Raw genomic sequence first — 17,805 nt, 5'->3', positions numbered from 1 at the left:
ACAGCACTTTAGCAACTCAAGACAATGCTGTGAAGCTGGGATCAAAGGCAAGTTGGTTTCTGAGGAAAACTACTGCCAAGTTAACTAAGCTGCCCTGTGCATACCATGAATTAAGATTATTAATATGGCTGATCTGAAGCGTCGCCAACCTTATGTTAGAGGGACACTAAATGGGAATACTAAGTCAAACTGGATTGGGTGCTTAGTATCCCAAGGTAGCAAATACAGCATTTTGACTGGCAGCAAAGCTTTGATAAGCCAAAATTCAAGTAAAAGTGGTGGACATATAACAATCCCTCTCAAATTCCATTCACTGCACCCAGACGCCTGCACTCCTTGCTGGCCACGACTGGTTCACCGCTTTATCACGCAACACTACTTTGACAGGGTTTATAGCTGAAAGAGGGTGACAGCAGTGTGACGGGTACTACTGAGATATGAGAATGCAAAGCATTGCTCACTTCTCATTCTGCTTGCACTATGTGAAGTTGTCATGCGCAGTAACGTCATAAAAGTAAAGCTGTAAGGGTCATTCTTGTTTTTTCAAAATGGCGAGGCCACCACATATTTTAGAGGGCAAGGCACAGCATGAATAGTGGAGCACAGTATGGCTGCTCCATCTGTCAACACATATCGTAACAAAAGGCCCTTCTGACTGCAGGGTCAAGCTGGTACTGTTTTCACTCATTTTCTCAGTTCAGAGAAAACCCAAAGGGTGTTGCACTCCCTGCGTTGCAGGCGAGTTTGCATGAGAAAGCACACATGGGTGTAGATAAAGAAAGAAATAGGGGACTTAAGATTTCCCCAGATAAAAAGTCAATTTTTCACAGAAAAATGCTGGTAGAGTTTTCAAAGAGTAATCTACAAGCATAGTATAACCTCTTGCTAACCTTGCTTCCTTTTAATGTTCCTTTAAGAGCAACATATGTACAGTCTCAAAGGATGATGTTGATTAAATAAATCCTTCCAGTAGACAGTGCTGTTATGAACTAGTGTAACAATGCAGCTGTTGAAACTGCAATATATCCGGCCTGTTTTGTGCACACCAGCCCACAAAACCTTCTTGAAGTTCCAAAACTTGCCCGCTTTGCAAGATGCACAAGACTCACCTGTTTGCCCTTAACACATCCCGGAGAGACTGCGGGTCCAGCTCAGCCATACTAAGGAGTGCCACAGGGGTGCTGGTGTGTTCGTTGAAGATCAGCAGGGACTCCTGGCGAACACCAACACCAGCGTGGCGCCGACGCAGGGGCTCTGTCTCGGGCTGCCCCAGCCGCACATAGCCAAAGCGAACACGCTCCCGAAACTGGAAGGCTGCCAGGAGGTAGCGCAGCCGCACCGACACCGACGGACTAAACACAATTGCCCGCACCCGGTTATCAGACCTGGGCAGAGGGGTAAAGACACACTGAGCCAATGGCAACAATGCTGAATTGAGCACGTCAATGAATGACACACACATTACAAAGTGCATAGGTATAATGAATAAATTTTTCTATAAAGGCTGAAATGATAATATAGAAACTGGCGATAAACAACTTGCATGCATGCACATACACACACTGTATTTACAAAAATGTAGCGTTTTTTTTTATCAAAAACAGAAGCGTGCAGTCATTTCTGGCATTGTAATTTATTATTATGCAGAGTAAAAGGCACACTATACCGTATCTATTCGCATACAGGTTGATGCATTGTATTCGTCGTTCCCAAATTTAGGAAATGGGAAAAAAAATTGCTGATGGCCTAGCTCTGTTAGGCTAGGATATACGTAGCGAAAGCGTGGCGACTTCTGCATCGGTAGAGTGCGTTCACTAGAAGCGCCTTTATTCATCATTAATGCTTGAGCCGTCGTGGCGGAGTGGTAGCGTCTCCACCTCAAATGCCAAAAGGCCCTGGCTCGAATCCGAGCCTCGGCACAGGTTTTTTTTTTTTTTTATTCAGTGAGTGTGTGGGGAGTTTCAGTGACTCCCATAGATGCTGCCACCGAATACGTTGGTTAGCAGTTAAGCGCAGGCTCTGTTAAGGCGCGTTTATACTCCGGTGTAACGGGTGTGCGCTGCATGGCGGTGTCACGTCTGCCAAAGCGAGACCCTCTATACTCCAACTGTGCTTGACCGCACTGGCGGAGACTTGGAGCATGTCTCTATTTCGCGCCAAGTGCAACAGCCGCCGCCGGCTCGGCCAGACCGATCGGCTCTGCGGCGAGGCTTACTTGGAGCATGTCTCTATTTCGCGCCAAGTACAACAGCCGCCGCCGGCTCGACCAGACCGATCGGCTCTGCGGCGAGGCTTACGTTGTGATGTCATGTGCCTCCTCGGAGCACCGCCACGGCGAAATCGCAGTAAAGTAAAGTTCGCGGCCAGTAAAGCTTTCACTTTAAAAATTGGCGGTGGTTTAACTCTGGTTAAACCTGGAGTGACACGATAGCTACAGCTGGCTGGGTGGAACTTGGTCACGTGACCAACCACGTGACCAACCACGTGATCAGCCACGGCACCGCGCCACCGGGAGCTGCTCCGCACCTCATGACCAACCACGTGACAGCGTGGCAGCCACAGGGTGGCGCGCCGCCACGCTGAAGGCGTGAAATGCTACCGTAATGTAGCTATCACTACAAAAAAAAAGTTTGAACGCCACATAGGTCGACCAACAGAAGCTCCCACCCAGCCACAAACATTCGACTAGGATGACAAGCATGCTGCATCATAAATTGGAGCAGCAGCGGTGCAGTAAAAAACTTGTCACCGAGTTTGCTCACTGGCATATTAGGTGCAAATTCAAGGTTCCAGCCTGCGAAAAGCATGATAGAACACACAAGACACATTCGGCAAACATCCTTAATGTCCGCAGCACCGCTAATCTGTGTAAAGCTTGAAAGGTATGGCATCACGGATGCACTTTTCAGCAACATCAAACTCGTGTGCTGGCGCGCAATTTTTCGATGGCTCTGTACATAAGATGACGGGCGGCTTAAATGTTGTCCAGAACAGTCACTGATGTTCGGGAGGTATGACTTGCCGCATAGTTAGTGTTGGGCAACTGGGAAAAGCTTCGCTTTTACAACAAGGCATCTAAAGGGCACAGTTCCCACGGTTGACATGTTGCATGGCTCTCTTGAAAAATAAAGGGTGTGAACCATTCATGCGGGAAAGGTGGTAGCAACTACCATCCTTTGATGACAACTTTGACTTAATACAAAAAAAACACAAGAAAACCATTTTTAAATTACTATAGTTCAAAAACTTTTACCCAACTTCCAGCATACTGCGACCTTCTTCCTCACAGTACATTTGTGTGCTTTTTCTTCTTTTTTTGTCCTGTTACACGCCTGAAAAAGCGACCCTTGCACTACACTCGTGCACATTTTTTTCCCCCTGCATTTCACACCCGCAAAGTCTGCCTATGCATAACATTCGGGTCGATACCGTACATACTGATGCAACTGCACAAGATTCTGACTATACAAAAGTGTGCTGATGGTCAAACCATATGTACTTCTTTCAAAGTTTGCACATGACATGATAAGGTCAGGTTAACTACAACTGTGCACATGTTGCAGTTATGGTAACCTGCCACATGTCCCTCTCTCTTTGATGCAGACCAGACAAAGCGAAAGAGAATGCCTCCTTAGCTTTAGCTTGCAGCCAACCATTACCCTCCAAATGGGCTTTCCTCTGGATGCATGACTCCTTTTGCCTTTTCAAGGTGAATGCAAATATAGAAACAAATTTGATTGTGGAGTGCAAACTTCATACTGCTTGCACCTGTACAAGCCAGAGTGTTGAGAAGTTGAGAAGTTCAAATTCTGGCAGCATGTGTATACACGCGAAGAGAAGCTTTCATCAGTCAACATTAGGCTGTTTTTGCAAATTTCTTTACACCTCCTCTCTCTATTTGGGGAATGCTAGGAGCAAGAGGTATACATGCTGATATCTTCGAAGTGAAGAGTGGTGTGATGTTCGAGTGAATTCGCACAGAATAAGAAGAAATCCACCAGAAGCACGCTGAATTGCTCAGCAGCTAGTCCCATCCGCAGCAGCTACTTTCCTTGAGTTCATGTCTCCAAAACAGATGTTTTCTATGTTCCAATTTTTCTTCGCTCTAAAAACATATGCGTGTTTGAGTCACATTTTTTACACTCGTCGCAGCCTGCTGCTTAGTTTGCACAAGTAAAAAAGCTTCTTTCTACAAACTAGCAGCATAAGACTGTTTTCATAACACACAATTAGACACTGTCTGCCTTTGTAACTGCAATACAATCTTGCAAAATGTACAGAAAACTATTGAGCCAGAAATCTGCACATATGCTACAGCACAGCTTGATACATGAGTTACACTTCAAGACAAAATGGATAGAAGGCCAAACACACCATCCTGAAAGGAAGTCGTCGAAAGATGCCATATCCTCCAGGACAGTAACAGTGTCTCTAGGAAAGAGGCGACGACAGAAGTCAATGGCATTCACCAAGCTCAGTTGGTCCTGGCGATAGTGAACGACCCGCCCTTCCACCAGGCCTATTAGATATGGCAGGCTGCCAACACCCAGCTTGTGTGCTAGGCCAGCTTCATGTTGCGCATGAATGGTAGCAAAACCTACACCTGCCAAAGAAAATGCAAACAAGACCAGATGAGAAAAATAATATCTGACACTTCCAAACCTTTACAACCTTTAAAAGCACGCTGAACTCGGCCCGCTGGAACATGTTAAATGCTTGTGCAAAGCAGACACCAGACCACATCATCGGACATGCAAGCGCAAGACGAGTCATCTACAGTAAGACGGCACCGGTAACATCACTTGCAACAGTATTTACTAGAAAAAAATGCTTGAGAGGCAAGCAGCTGCACAAGCCTACAACAATAAAGGAATGGCGGCATGTGGAAAACAGGTGTAATTCCAAGCTGCAGGTAATTAATCCCTTGTACACAATTGTGCACATTGCAAACTTGCAGCTTTTCCTCGAAGTGTGCTTTAGCTAGCACTAATCTTTGCTTCAGGCAAATTTAGCATCCTTCACTTTGCAAGCAGGATGCTTTTTTAAGCCAACTAGTTAACGCAGCAAAAGCTATTTACAGAACAGTGAGCTTGGTAACATGTCTTTCGCCATTTTCTTGCTGACAGGTATTACCACCGATACTAATGTCACCATTTTCCCCTGGATCCCTTGCATCATGTGCATCTTCAAAATAGAAAATGATTCGACAATGCCTAAAGTGTTGATTTCATAAATCATAGTGTTTTAATGTTAGTTTGCAACTATTTTCATTTTTTGCAAGGAATTTCAATGTGCGTGTAAAAAATTAACCAGTGGTGGTTTCCATTGAAAAACTAACAAACTGGCTTCGTTGATGCCTGGAAAGACCTTTTATTAAAAAAATATTTGTTTTCAACCCAAATGATAAATGGCACCTGAAAGGTTTATTAAAATTTGTCTCTGGTTTATTGCATTATTAATGCTGAAGATGTGTTATAAAGCTTCAATATACATACATACAATAACAACAGACAGGAAAAATTTATCTAGCAAGTGATTCACCTACCCCCCATTCCAATTAATGCAGCAATACATACTTTATTTTATTTTTTTTTTTATTCAAATACCTCACGGGCTCCGACTGGAGTATTATGTGAGGGGGTTTACATAACTGGGGTGGGAAAAAGAAGCAAGTAGAACATGGTTATTTTAACATCGTTATACAAAGAACAAGCAACCAACCAGAAAATAGAACTAAATTGAAAAACTAAATTGAAAAACGCACTACAGAACACACTTCAGAAGAAAATGCTACTTATTTTTTCTTTGAAAATAACATGATCTGAGATGTGAACAATGTTATCAGGAAGACTATTCCAATAAATGATTGCACGGGGCAGGGCTGATGAGTTGAATGCAGTGGTCCTTCCCGAAAGGCGCTTAAAACTGAGGTGATTATGCAATCGGTGAGATGTGCGGGCCGGTTTTGTAAGGGGTAGTGTGAAGGAATGATGGCTGTAAACAATTTTATGGAAGAGGCAGATAAGTGCTATTGTTCTGCGAGATTCTAAGGATGGAAGGGATAACGAAGCCTTAATGTTAGTTATACTGGAATGTCGGCAATAGTTGCGAGAAATGAAGCGAGCGGCACGATTTTGTACGCGCTCTAGGGAATTAATTAGGTACTGTTGGTGAGGTGACCAAATGGAAGATGCGTATTCAATTTGAGGACGGACGAATGTCTGATATGCGAGCTGGCGTGTGGAAGTAGGCGCACCTCTGAGGTTACGCTTTAAATAACCTAATGTACGGCTAGCTTTGGCAGCAATTTTTTCTATGTGGGTTTTCCATGAGAGATTAGATAAAAAGTGAACGCCAAGGTACTTGTACGATGACGCAAGAGTGACTGGACTGTTGTTAAGCGAGTAAGTGAAAAGGTAATTAGACCGTTTACGGCTAAATGTCATTAACTGGCATTTATCAGTGTTAAGGGACATTAGCCATGATGAGCACCAGTTATTAATGCGATGTAGATCTTCTTGAAGGGCGATGTGGTCATTAAAGGAGCGGATTTTGCGATAAATAACGCAATCGTCTGCAAACATTCTGAGTGTTGAGGTAATGCCTAATGGGAGGTCATTGATGTAAATCAAAAAAAGTAACGGGCCTATTACACTACCTTGCGGTACGCCTGATGTTACATCAATTAAATGGGATGAATGGTTATCAATAGAAGTGAATTGTTTTCGAAATGATAAAAAGTTTCTTATCCAAGAAATTGTTAATGAATCGAGGCGCAATGATGAGAGTTTCGCTATTAAACGACAGTGTGGAACGCGGTCAAAGGCTTTAGCATAGTCTAGGAATATACAATCGATTTGAAGATTTTCGTCCATACCGTGAAAAAGCTCATTAGTAAATTCGAGTAGTTGTGTTTCACATGATAACCCTTTTCTGAACCCATGTTGTTTTGAAAAGAAGAAACCGTTGCCTTCTAAATGTAATGCCGTGTTAGATGCAATGATGTGTTCGAGAAGTTTGCAAGATATACATGTCAGAGATATTGGGCGATAGTTAGTAACGTCAGTTCGGTCACCGGATTTGAAAATTGGAATAACTTTTCCAATTTTCCACTCGTATGGTACCTCGCCTGTTGAAAGTGATGGACTGCATGTGTAACAAAAATGCAAACATAATGAAATGCCTTTTACAACCTTTCAATGAAAGAATTCTCCCCTTTACAAAAGCTGATGCATTGCTGTACTAACACATTCATCTACTACTCTCAGGTCAGAAAAAGTTACCAGTACAGGATCTAGTCTTAACTACTATAAGCCAAAGCTGATTGAGGCAACAAATGAACATGCTGAGAGGAAAAGTTCTTTTGTGCATAAAATATCATGCTATTCAGCCACATAGCATTATCATGACCTTGCACCAAACACGATTATAAAACATCATGTCACTACAGCATGCACAAGGAACAAACACGCAATGTTTGGAGGCAGGTACATACCTAGAGGCTCCATTTCTTGGACTATACGCTGCCATATCGGCTCTACATGAAGGCAAGGAAAGCAAAGGTCTCCATAAAAGAGGATCAGGTATGGCTTGAAGTTACTGTCTGGGACCACCCTATTTTCATAAGCCCTGAGGGAAACAGATAAATGCAGATCAATTTACACAAATACATGCAGATTAAGCTTTGCTGGATATCGCTTCTTTCTGAAAGGTGAACTGTTTTATGGAATTAATCCATATATACCTAGCATCCTACGTGTAGCATGTATAGCATCGTATTTTCGTGCTCTAACTGTAAAGCTTCATTGTGTAAAAGGTTGCACCTGCTAGCATAGATTCAAGAGGCTTCAAACTTTTCCTGTGAGGGCATTGGATTATGTGCATTTAGTTCTGTGCATTGTGTGCATTCAGAAAACGCTACCAATCTTCTCCGGAAGCAGGGAGCAGGTTCAACCGCATCTACTACATTACGATTATGCAAGAAAAACAAATAAGATTTGTGTGTTGTGATAACAGGACCACCGCGCATATGAGAACAGTGGATTTAAAGTCTATGTCAAAAGTTTGAAGCTTTTCTACACATAACAGGTCGTGCATTTGCCTAGTATCCTACATTGTAAGATGGCCCTAAAGTGGGTGAGAAAAATATTTCCATCAATAAAAATTATTCTAAATTCTGAAGTGAAATAAACATTTTCTTTAAGTTTCCTTCCTTAAAGGGCCCCAGAAAGGGGTGTTTGAGTTTGCTTTAAAATGCTTGCACTATGTAGAGAACAGGCCAACAAACGTCCATGCCGCGAACGAGACCTCAAAAGCGAGCGGGAAATTTACAATACATTTTTAAAAATTCCCACTTTCGCACCTTACGGCAACGCGCGGTGCCCGGCTTTTGCGCGAAAACTTGGCATACGACGTCCTGTCGTGCAAGTGACGTCAGCAGCCGGGGCTTATCATTGGTTCACAGCACCAAATTTTTTCAGATGTCACGCGCTACAATGGCCGTGGCCACTCCGCGCGTGCCACAGCCGGCGGAGATAGGGGAGAAGCCAAGCGGGTGGGGCCGGCGGAGGAGTGCCGCCATTTTGACATGCAAGAGGAGAGGGAAAGGCACGAAGACGCGGACAAATTTTGTCTGCATATAACTCAGTTTCCACAGAGGGCATTTAAAAAATTCTTGCTGGAGGATAAATATGAACTGGTGTCCTTTAACATCCCAGACATACCGCACCTTTATTGAGAGCCCCTTTCTGGAGCCTTTTAAGTTTGGCATATATGGGTTCAGGGTCTCAGTGTAACCACTTCATGCAAATCAAATATGTTTATATCTTTTTTACATGTCTCGCTTGCACTGGAAGCATTCGTCACAACAATTATTCCAGCTAAGAACATGTTTACTCAAAAGTTTCACTTTTTGCTATTCAAGAAAGGTTCAAGATTGGAAGAGTATTTCTCCAGCAAAAGAATAAGAAGCACACAAGTTATCCAGGCATGCTTCTAGAAGCCTTTGTTTTGCATTTAGAAACATTGTCCATTAATGGCAAATAGCAATTTCCGACTTACTTGAGTGTGATGGTAGCCTTGTGGAATACAGAACCTTGGTTAAAACTAAACTTAAACTTCATGTTCCCTTTAGAGAACGTAGACTCAAAAGGATCAAAATCAAATCTATTGAATTGACTGTAATCAGGCTGCCTCCGGAAATTTGGTGTGTCTTCGGTTTGGCCATACTTGTCGAAGTTTTCTTTGCGTTCAGGGTCAGTCAGGAGCTGCAATCAGCATACAGCAACTTTAGAAGCCTTGCACTGTGCAAGACAGAAAAATGAACACACCCAGAAGACTGAGGAAAGGGTGGAGAGACAATCGAGTATGGAAGGCAAAAACAACCTGACTGCATCTTAATTTTAATGATACCTCACCCTGATGGTACGGTATATAAGATTCGACGTCCTAAAGTGACATATAAGTTATGAGAAACACCACAGTGAAGGGCTCCTGATTAATTTCAGCCACCTGGGGTCATTCAACATGCATTGACAATGCACAAAACATAGGCACCTCGTGTTTCGCCTCGACTGAAACAAAGCCATCCAGCCGAAAATGAACCGCGTCCTTGGGCTCAGCAGCCAAGCACACTAACCACAGAGTCACCTCCTTGGGTTGCATGACCCTAGAACTGTTTACAAAAGCTTCAGACAGTAGGCACTTATTGAGGTGTCAGTAACAGCAATTAAACCTTATCTACTTTTACACATCTGAACAATGCCACCACGAAAGTGCCAGTGAGGTTATGTCAATCAATTTAGTCGATGCACCTGTGAAATAATCCAAGCATCATGCATTCTAAAGTGGATGCCATGGTATTTAATCTACATTATGAATATTATATTCTTAAAGCAGTGCACTTAATTCAAATCCTAACACAATAATATGAGTGTGAGTCAGTTTAGCCTGCGTGCAAACGCAGAACCCCACCGTGCTAAAATGTAGCCTTCAATATTACAAGCATGAAAAAAAAATGCACAGGATGCGGCAGCCATTATAGGGACACTGAAGACAATTCCATCCAAATTTTATTCTCAGTAAAAAGTAACTCTATGGCTTTTTCTGGGTATGTTGATACTTGTTCCGCAACAAAGGACACATTCACTGCTAGAAAATTGAATTTGAAAATTTTCTTGCCACTCAACTCAAACTGTGATGTCTACACAGAAAAAGGCTGCATGACCACCATTTTAAAGTGAATGTCAGCTAGTCTCAGGGATCCACACTGAAAAAATTGGTGTGATGGCAGTGGTGGCAACACCTGTGTTTTGTTTATTGGTCTATTCCAGCTTATACAAGCCTTGTTTTTGGTGAGAGTGGTCCCTTTGTGATAAGAAGGTAGTAATCGATCAATACAGGCAAGCTTCAATGAGTTTTCAGTGTCCCTTTAATGCTGTGATTTAAAAGCAAGGCAAAAAATTTGAAAAAGAAATTGCAATAATAATAATTGGTCTTTTGGGAAAAGGAAATGGCACAGTATCCGTCTCATATATGGTTCCCTGCTGTAAGGGAAGGGATAAAGGAGGGAGTGAAAGAAGAAAGGAAGAGAGAGGTGCTGGAGTGGAGGGAATAATTTCCACCACCTGGGGTCTTTAACCTGCACTGACATCCCACAGCACATGGGCGCCTTAGGGTTTTGCCTCCATAAAAACGCAGCTGCTGCAGTGGGGTTTGAGCCAGGTAACTCCCCATCAGTAGCCAAAAAATTGGTTTTTGGGGAAAGGAAATGGCGCAGCATCTGTCTCACATATCACACCTGCCACTCTAAGGGAAGGGATAAAGGAGGGACTAAGAGAAGAAAGGAAGAGAGAGGTGCCAAAGTGGAGGGCTCCAGAATAATTTTTACCACCTAGGGACCTTTACCTGCACTGACATCCCACAGCACATGGGCTTCCACCTTAGAATTTCACTTCCATCAAGCCACCATGGTGGGTCAAAAACCCATTCTACCCCATTTGTCCATACCCACAGGCAACCACATTCTAAAGATAAAGACACTACAAAATGGAGCTTCATAAGCTGGAGAAGGCCAAAAACGAAATGCGGGTGTCACCATTACTGGAAGATTTTGCAAACTAAGGGGCGTTGACGCAGATATTTTGGGTGCGGATCTCGGAGGCTAGCCTACACCACCATTAAAAAAAAAAAAACTACGATCACCGACATCAGTCAGAACCACAGAATCGATTTTTACTACGAACAAAGACTGGATGGAGTTGTTCTTTAACTCCATCGGTTGGAAGATTTTATGGTTGTCCACTACTAATCAGTGATTTCTGACAAAACAGATATTCTGACAAAACTGTCATTCTCATATGTTCCAGTTATGACTTATCACAGAGCAAGCTGGCATACACACTGAAGTAGGCTGTGTGGCAGCCACACAGCAAGCAAATTGCATGCACTGCAATGTTGAGATATTACATTTTGACGTGAACGCCAGGAGAGCTAGAAAAAAACAAAACAGCAGGCTACAAAAATGCGATGAAAGTGACAATTTTCATGCATCAGGATCACAGAGGTAATGCATTTGTATGAATTGGTTCACTTAGTTCACAGCACTTTCGGTTAGCGAACTCGGAATAAACTGCTAGGTAAGAAGATTAAAACGGCTGGTGCCACAATCGGCGCCCATAATACTGGCTGGAGCTCGAACTACCTGCACTAGCGTAGGGATTAAGCGTTTGGTACTTGGGTTTGACAACATAGCACGTAGAATAATTTGGCTGGCAAACGGATTAGTGTAGCTCGTGCCTTCATTCGATTTAACAGGCGTACCTGTACGGTAATTTGAGAACAGTAGTGCATACAGGAGAAAAAAAAAACCAATTTGTCAGTGTAGCACGAGGGGTATGTATTAAATCTGTCTTGTCTGCAGTAAATAAAAAAAAAAGGAGCCCCTCCCCTCCAGCACAGCGCAAATTACATCTACTACATGCAACGAGCGGTACAAAGTCTCGGAGGATGCGATGCACTTTCTCACCTCGTAAGCTTTGGTAATCTCAATGAACTTTTCGGATGCCACAGGGTCCTTGTTTTTGTCAGGATGCCTGGAAAATGTAAGAAAGATCTCAGCAGCGACGACGACTGCAGCTATCGCATCAAAAACATTTAAAAGCGCCGCCGCAACTATGTAGATACAGCCAGGATCTTAACCTGTCCATTTTATTTGCGACGACAGAAAGAAATAAACGTTTTGGCAGCTCGTTAACCGTTACTCTGCATAGAAAACAAGATGAAACGCGTTCGTCACATCGGGTTGCATGACTATGTCTTAGAATATTCAGGAGGACTGATGGATGCCTGCGAAGACACTTCCTTCAATGCAGGTACGCTTGACATCATTTCTGATGGCGTTTGGCTTCATCATACTGTGCAAATCCTTCCCGTGGCTCTGAGGCAGGTTATGCGCTTCGACTGCTGTTTTTAAAGCAGTGAACAAGTAGCAAGCGCAGTTGTAAACCAGCCATCCCTTAGAACCGCAACTACAAATTCACTTACCATTCTCTGGCCAGCCGCTTGTAAGCGCGTTTGATATCTGCAGCGTTTGCTGTGCGGGGCACACCAAGCGTTTCATACGGATTCACAAGAGCACAGTAAACACAAGTAGACGTAATTAAGCAAAATAGCGCGTAAAAAAGCAGCATTACTGTGAGATAGCGGAGAGCTACTCAAGGGGTGCTGCTGCCCTCGAGAATTTCCGACGCGCCATCTAGCTATAACACATGAGCCGATGAGGCAGCTAGCCAGCTATGAGCAGCTATGAGCTACATGTGCGGGACGGATAGATGGCATGGATGTATTCACGTGAGTGGCATCGGTGGCGTGCTGCGCTGACGAAGCGCCTGGCGGCGATTTACTGCACGTCTGCTTGTCAACAAAACTGCGTGCCGTTCAGGCATGCATTCAGGAATGGGTTTAGAATAATTTGAACTGTGAGCAGTTGAAAGGTTGAAATGCCTAGCAGTGGCAAACTCGGCACTTCTGAAGCGCTACACGAAGTGAAGCCTCTCTGCATACAGCTTTTAAAGAACCAGTCCAAAGAAAATGTAACTATTCTCCGACGCGCCCTCGAGCAACTGTCTGATGACGCCTGTCAGGAGCTCCATCAGTACCTTCTCCTGCCTCTAGCGTTAGTGCTGAAAAAAGAAAACACGTAAGCAGTGTTAATTTGTGATTCACGTTGTTCAAAGTGCACTTCCGATACTGGTCATGACATAAAAAAGACAGTGCAGCTCGAGCAACCAGTGATGGCAAATGCCGTACACCTCAGGCAGAATAGCTTGTGTGATCTTGTCGTTGTGTGCATAATAAAGCTAGCTTTTATTTGTTTTTTGTCTTTTGCCTGCGAGAATGTGTTTTTGCTTTCTCTATTTTGCCTTGCACCGCTGCTTCTCTATTTTCCAGATGTGAAACATTGGTTATTGAGACAATTGCAACCATCCGTTTTGTTTTGGAGAAGACATGCGTGAACGACGAAAAACTTTTTAACGACATTTTTCTCCAGTTGTTGATCGTAGTTACCACAATTAAGGATTCCCTGCAAGGTAATTTTGCGAGCAGTGTGTCCCCCTGCGTTTCTCTCCTTTCGATCATTGATGTATTGACTTGTGACAAATTTTGTGCTATGATAGTTTCGGCCACAAGTGAAGAGTTGAAGCTTGAATTCTGCAGTGCATTAAAAACTCTCGTCAAGAGTGCACTGCCACGGTGAGACCTGTTTCTTCCATTTTATTTTTCGCTTTATGTGAAACCTTTGACGTCTCCTAACTTTGTGGTTTTTCTTCAGTGTGATTTTACAGTTGTACGACGTGGGCTTCCGCTTGCGCCTGAGTCATGCTGTCACTATCCTTATCCAGCTAGCTGAGAAAGAACGAAACAGACAGCTCCAAGTTGCTTCCATGGAATGCTTAGCGGCACTTGCCTGCAACAACATCGATGGTATGCACACTTTACACCAGCCATGAACATTTGTGATCCCACTATTGCTTTAGTGAATCCTCCATTTTGATTTTATATTCAGAAATCTTTCTTTACTTGTGCTGCTGTCTGAAGTCCGCATTTATTCATGTTTCTATCACTTGGGCGGATTGCACTTTACATGATGCACACCAATTTTCTATTCCCTTTGCGCCAAGAAAACCAAGTATTGTATTAGTACATTTGTGCCATTGAGGGAATTAGTCAAGTAGTAATTTGCGCATTGTGTTGCTGCCAAATGTGTGTGTAAACTTTTGTGGAGTGGAATATTCTCTCTCGCTTGATGCAAATGCTTTCCTGCCATGTCTTGTGCAAGTTTTGTCTGATATGTGAACGAAAAGCATGTCACAGATAAGTAAATATATGCTGCAACCTGTAATAATGCTTCAGGAAATTCGGTTCCATCATAGTAGCATCCCTTCTTGGAAGGCATGTCCCTACTCTCTTGCACATTGTGCATTCTGCATTTATTTTATTTCTCTCTTGACAAATTGTGGAATAGAGCAGTGTTTTAGTTTGTTCCATGGCATTCCAAGCTTGAAGAAAAAAATAGAGATGAAGAGAGAACGAACAACTGCAAGCACTGCCCTTTAGCCAATTTTTTATATGCAAAGTGGTTATTAATGAGACAGCGTTAGAGCAGATGTTCGGAGGAAAAGCAAAGGTCATGACGTCACACAAAAATCAACCACCGCTCACCAGATGTCAAGGTGGATGACATGTGAGGTGTTGGTGCAGTGCCACCTGCATACCAGTCTGAGCGTGTGGAAAGTTTCCGTTGCTGTGTGGCTGGCACGTCAAGTCAGTGACATGGCTGTGGGAGTAGAGGAGAGGAGAAGGAGCACTTCTCAATAGTGTCAGCAGTCAGTTTGTGTAAAAGGAAAGAGGCTGCAAGACGGATGTGTGTGTGCATAGCGTAGAGGTGCTTTTGCAGTTGCGAAGGAGGGCTGAGTGACTTCTAATGCTATCGTGTTTGGCTTCATAAGAAATAGTTAGGAATTTGCAGTTGTTAATGCGACAGTGTTAAAGCTCTTGTTGTGCAGAAAATCCAGCGACGGCGGTGTTGTGAGCGAAAAATCTCGGAAAAGCAACCAGGTCGGCCACCTAGGTCACGTGACCTTGTGGCATCATCACAACCTGCCCACCACATTGTGAGCAGACTGACTGCAGTGGCAGGTGGTAACTAAATTAAGGATCAGTCACTCAGGAAGAGCAATCTGAGTTGCACAAGCCCCACCAGTGGCAGCACCTGCCATTGCAGGGCAGTGGGGCATTGCTTAACTCCTGCACCACTGCGCCAGGAGTAGTATGATGACTCCCAGGGATCTGAATGTAAAGTCAGGAATAGCCAGTTCCGCATGTATGGGTATTAATTAACGCTATCGCATCATGCCCTTAAGGCGGAGCTTAATTTTTGTTTATATATACAGCACGGGGTACAAAGAATACACAACATTTGTATAGAAATATTACAGGATAAATCTCTGTGATAGGGAAAAAGTGCTAAGCATGAACACTCGTTTTCAAATTTCTGTTGGGTCAAATGTTAGCAGCTAGGTGAACAGCTATATGCCTCATTTACATTTGGCATCACTTGTACATGCCGTCATGAAGCAAGGTATTAGGCCGGAGCTACCATAAAATTCCAGCTTTGTAAGAAACCTTGACGGGATAAAAGACTGGACAGACTGTGATGTCTCTTCATTTTCTGCCCCGTCTCCTTCTATTCTTTCTCTTTACCTTTTTCCTCTTCTTCTCTCTCTTGGCTTGCCTTTGCATGGGGATTTCTGCTGCAACTACAACGAGCTTTAGTTACATGACTTCACGAGGGTGGAGCCCCGTAACAGCTCTTGCTGTATAAGGATGTGTTTTTAATTACATGCAGTACATGTTGGCTTTTTCCAAAACAAATACTAAGATGATCCATCAGTGTTTTAAGCAAAAATTTAGATTTTTGTGCCTTAACATGCAAACTGCCATTTGTCAATAGGAGACCAAATTATTTGCTTGCCTTCTCCATTTCTTCTTTTTTTGACTGTGCTCGAAGCAGTAGGTGTCATAGTTCTTTTCCATATATAGTGCCGATGTGTAGACAGTGGCATAGTCTGGTTTATTTTGTATTAAACAGAAAGAGCACCACAAAACTTTTTATTGCTCTGATTCTGCCGCTATTATTTCCCCCTACAATAACGCCACATTGCTCGATGTAGGTAAATAAATAAAAATGAATAAATTTCATCGTAATGTCAAACTGGCTTGCAGTTTAACCTACAGTAGCATTACTATTTGTCTCCGCTAAGCTACTGTTAATAGGTTGTAGCTATCAGACTGTTTAACTCATGCCATTTTTTCAAACTCATTTTCCATATCTTCTGTTTCTCTTCCAGATGTCTTCAAGAGTAAAATTCTATTCCAAAAAGTTGGAGATGGATTTGCAGGCTTTTTCCCAGGCATATCTCTCGCATTCACTCGTGTGATACTGAATGCTGAAAACAGGAGTCAGGTGATGTTTTGTGCCAACTGTGGCTAAATGCATGGCATAACTGAGGTAAGCATAAATTGATTTTCTTGTTTTTGTTTTCAGAATGTAACTGTCCATGCTTTGAAAACTTGGGGCCTTATTACTGATATGGTTCTTGGTGATGCATACCTGGAGGCTGCAAGTCCAGATGATGAAGTCGCAAAACTTGGCGAGAAAAGTCCTCGTAAGTTGCATTGTGATTTAAGGTATATTTTATTTCATGACTTCTAGTTGGCCTTCAAGTGCAGATTTGCTCTACTTTCACATGGAGCACACCATGCTTTGTCCCAGTTCCTGGCTGTGTAAAGTACATGGCAAGATTCCACTGCAGGCAGGGAAAAGAGGGGGAGCTGTTAGTCAAAGTGCATGCCCGAAGCGTGCACAGATGTCCGCGATAGTTCCTGGAGCACAGAAGCCACCGAAAAGCTGAATTTTTTTCACTGCCTGGAGCCATGGCCTCATATTGAGAGGTGCACTGCATGATTTGCTCAGGGCAGTGCACAGCACATCTTTCAGTTCATGGCTGTGTGGTTATAATGCTAAGAAAAAAAAAAAACTTCTACAGATGCCTGCTTTGGAGCATTCCACTGACAGGGCCTTTGTGAGCTGGTAATGTGGGTATGTTCCAACTTCATTAATGCTTTATATTGGATGAGTTGGTAATGTCTTCCTAAATTCATCTTTCCTAGCAAGCTTGCAGATGCAAGTTCACAAGGAAAGATGACTTTAGTATGTTCCAACTTGTCTATAAGAAGCAAATCACTGGCTTTCTCTTTGCGTTTTAAAGTCTGCACTAAAGAGGAACCTGAACTCATCCGCAGGAATTTGATCTACACATTCCTAGCATTCTTAGAAACTTCAAATTATTGTCCCGTGAGGCCGATTTCTCTAATTTAAATTGGATTAAACGTCCCGGCTCCTGCCTTTTTTTGAACTCGTCGCTGAAGGTAGGAGGAGTCAACCAATGCGTGGAGTGCCTTTCAGCCAGTCCCATGGCAGATTCACTTTCGCTTTTATTTTGTTTTTTTAGGTTCCTGTGAATAAATAGTTTCAGTTGCAGACAACATAGCTGCAAATTAGGCCCTCGGAAATAAAAATACACATGGACTCTTTGATTTACATATCACTCCGCCGATGGCAGAGTGGCAAGCTGCCACGGGACTGGCTGAAAGGCACTCACTCCATGCATGCGTTGGTTGACTCCTCCTACCTTCAGCATTGAGTTTAAAAAAAAAGGTGGGAGCCGGGACGTTTAATCCAAT

General features: G+C 43.2%; 2 protein-coding genes across 2 annotated transcripts in view; one reads left to right on the top strand and one right to left on the bottom strand.

The window, feature by feature from the left end:
• l(3)80Fg (dnaJ homolog subfamily C member 16 l(3)80Fg) overlaps positions 1–12,801 on the bottom strand; it is a 30,598-nt gene extending 17,797 nt beyond the window's left edge. The window contains exons 1-6 of the mRNA XM_077653056.1: positions 12,544–12,801; positions 12,026–12,092; positions 9,061–9,266; positions 7,496–7,629; positions 4,375–4,603; positions 1,110–1,385 (exon numbers count right to left, since the gene is read on the bottom strand). Of these exons, the coding sequence (XP_077509182.1) occupies positions 1,110–1,385; positions 4,375–4,603; positions 7,496–7,629; positions 9,061–9,266; positions 12,026–12,092; positions 12,544–12,689 (1,058 nt within the window). The 5' untranslated portion in view covers positions 12,690–12,801. The remainder of the gene's footprint in view (positions 1–1,109; positions 1,386–4,374; positions 4,604–7,495; positions 7,630–9,060; positions 9,267–12,025; positions 12,093–12,543) is intronic.
• Positions 12,797–17,805, top strand: part of Tti1 (Telo2 interacting protein 1) — a 49,758-nt gene continuing 44,749 nt past the window's right edge. Inside the window, exons 1-6 of the mRNA XM_077653055.1 lie at positions 12,797–13,198; positions 13,450–13,589; positions 13,677–13,752; positions 13,832–13,983; positions 16,410–16,525; positions 16,607–16,727. Coding sequence (XP_077509181.1) covers positions 12,999–13,198; positions 13,450–13,589; positions 13,677–13,752; positions 13,832–13,983; positions 16,410–16,525; positions 16,607–16,727 — 805 coding nt within the window. The 5' untranslated portion in view covers positions 12,797–12,998. The remainder of the gene's footprint in view (positions 13,199–13,449; positions 13,590–13,676; positions 13,753–13,831; positions 13,984–16,409; positions 16,526–16,606; positions 16,728–17,805) is intronic.

Source organism: Amblyomma americanum, chromosome 2, assembly GCF_052857255.1.
Source record: "Amblyomma americanum isolate KBUSLIRL-KWMA chromosome 2, ASM5285725v1, whole genome shotgun sequence".
NCBI lineage: Eukaryota > Metazoa > Arthropoda > Arachnida > Ixodida > Ixodidae > Amblyomma > Amblyomma americanum.
Note: the sequence above shows the minus strand (reverse complement) of the source record. Positions and strands in the feature narration are given on the sequence as shown.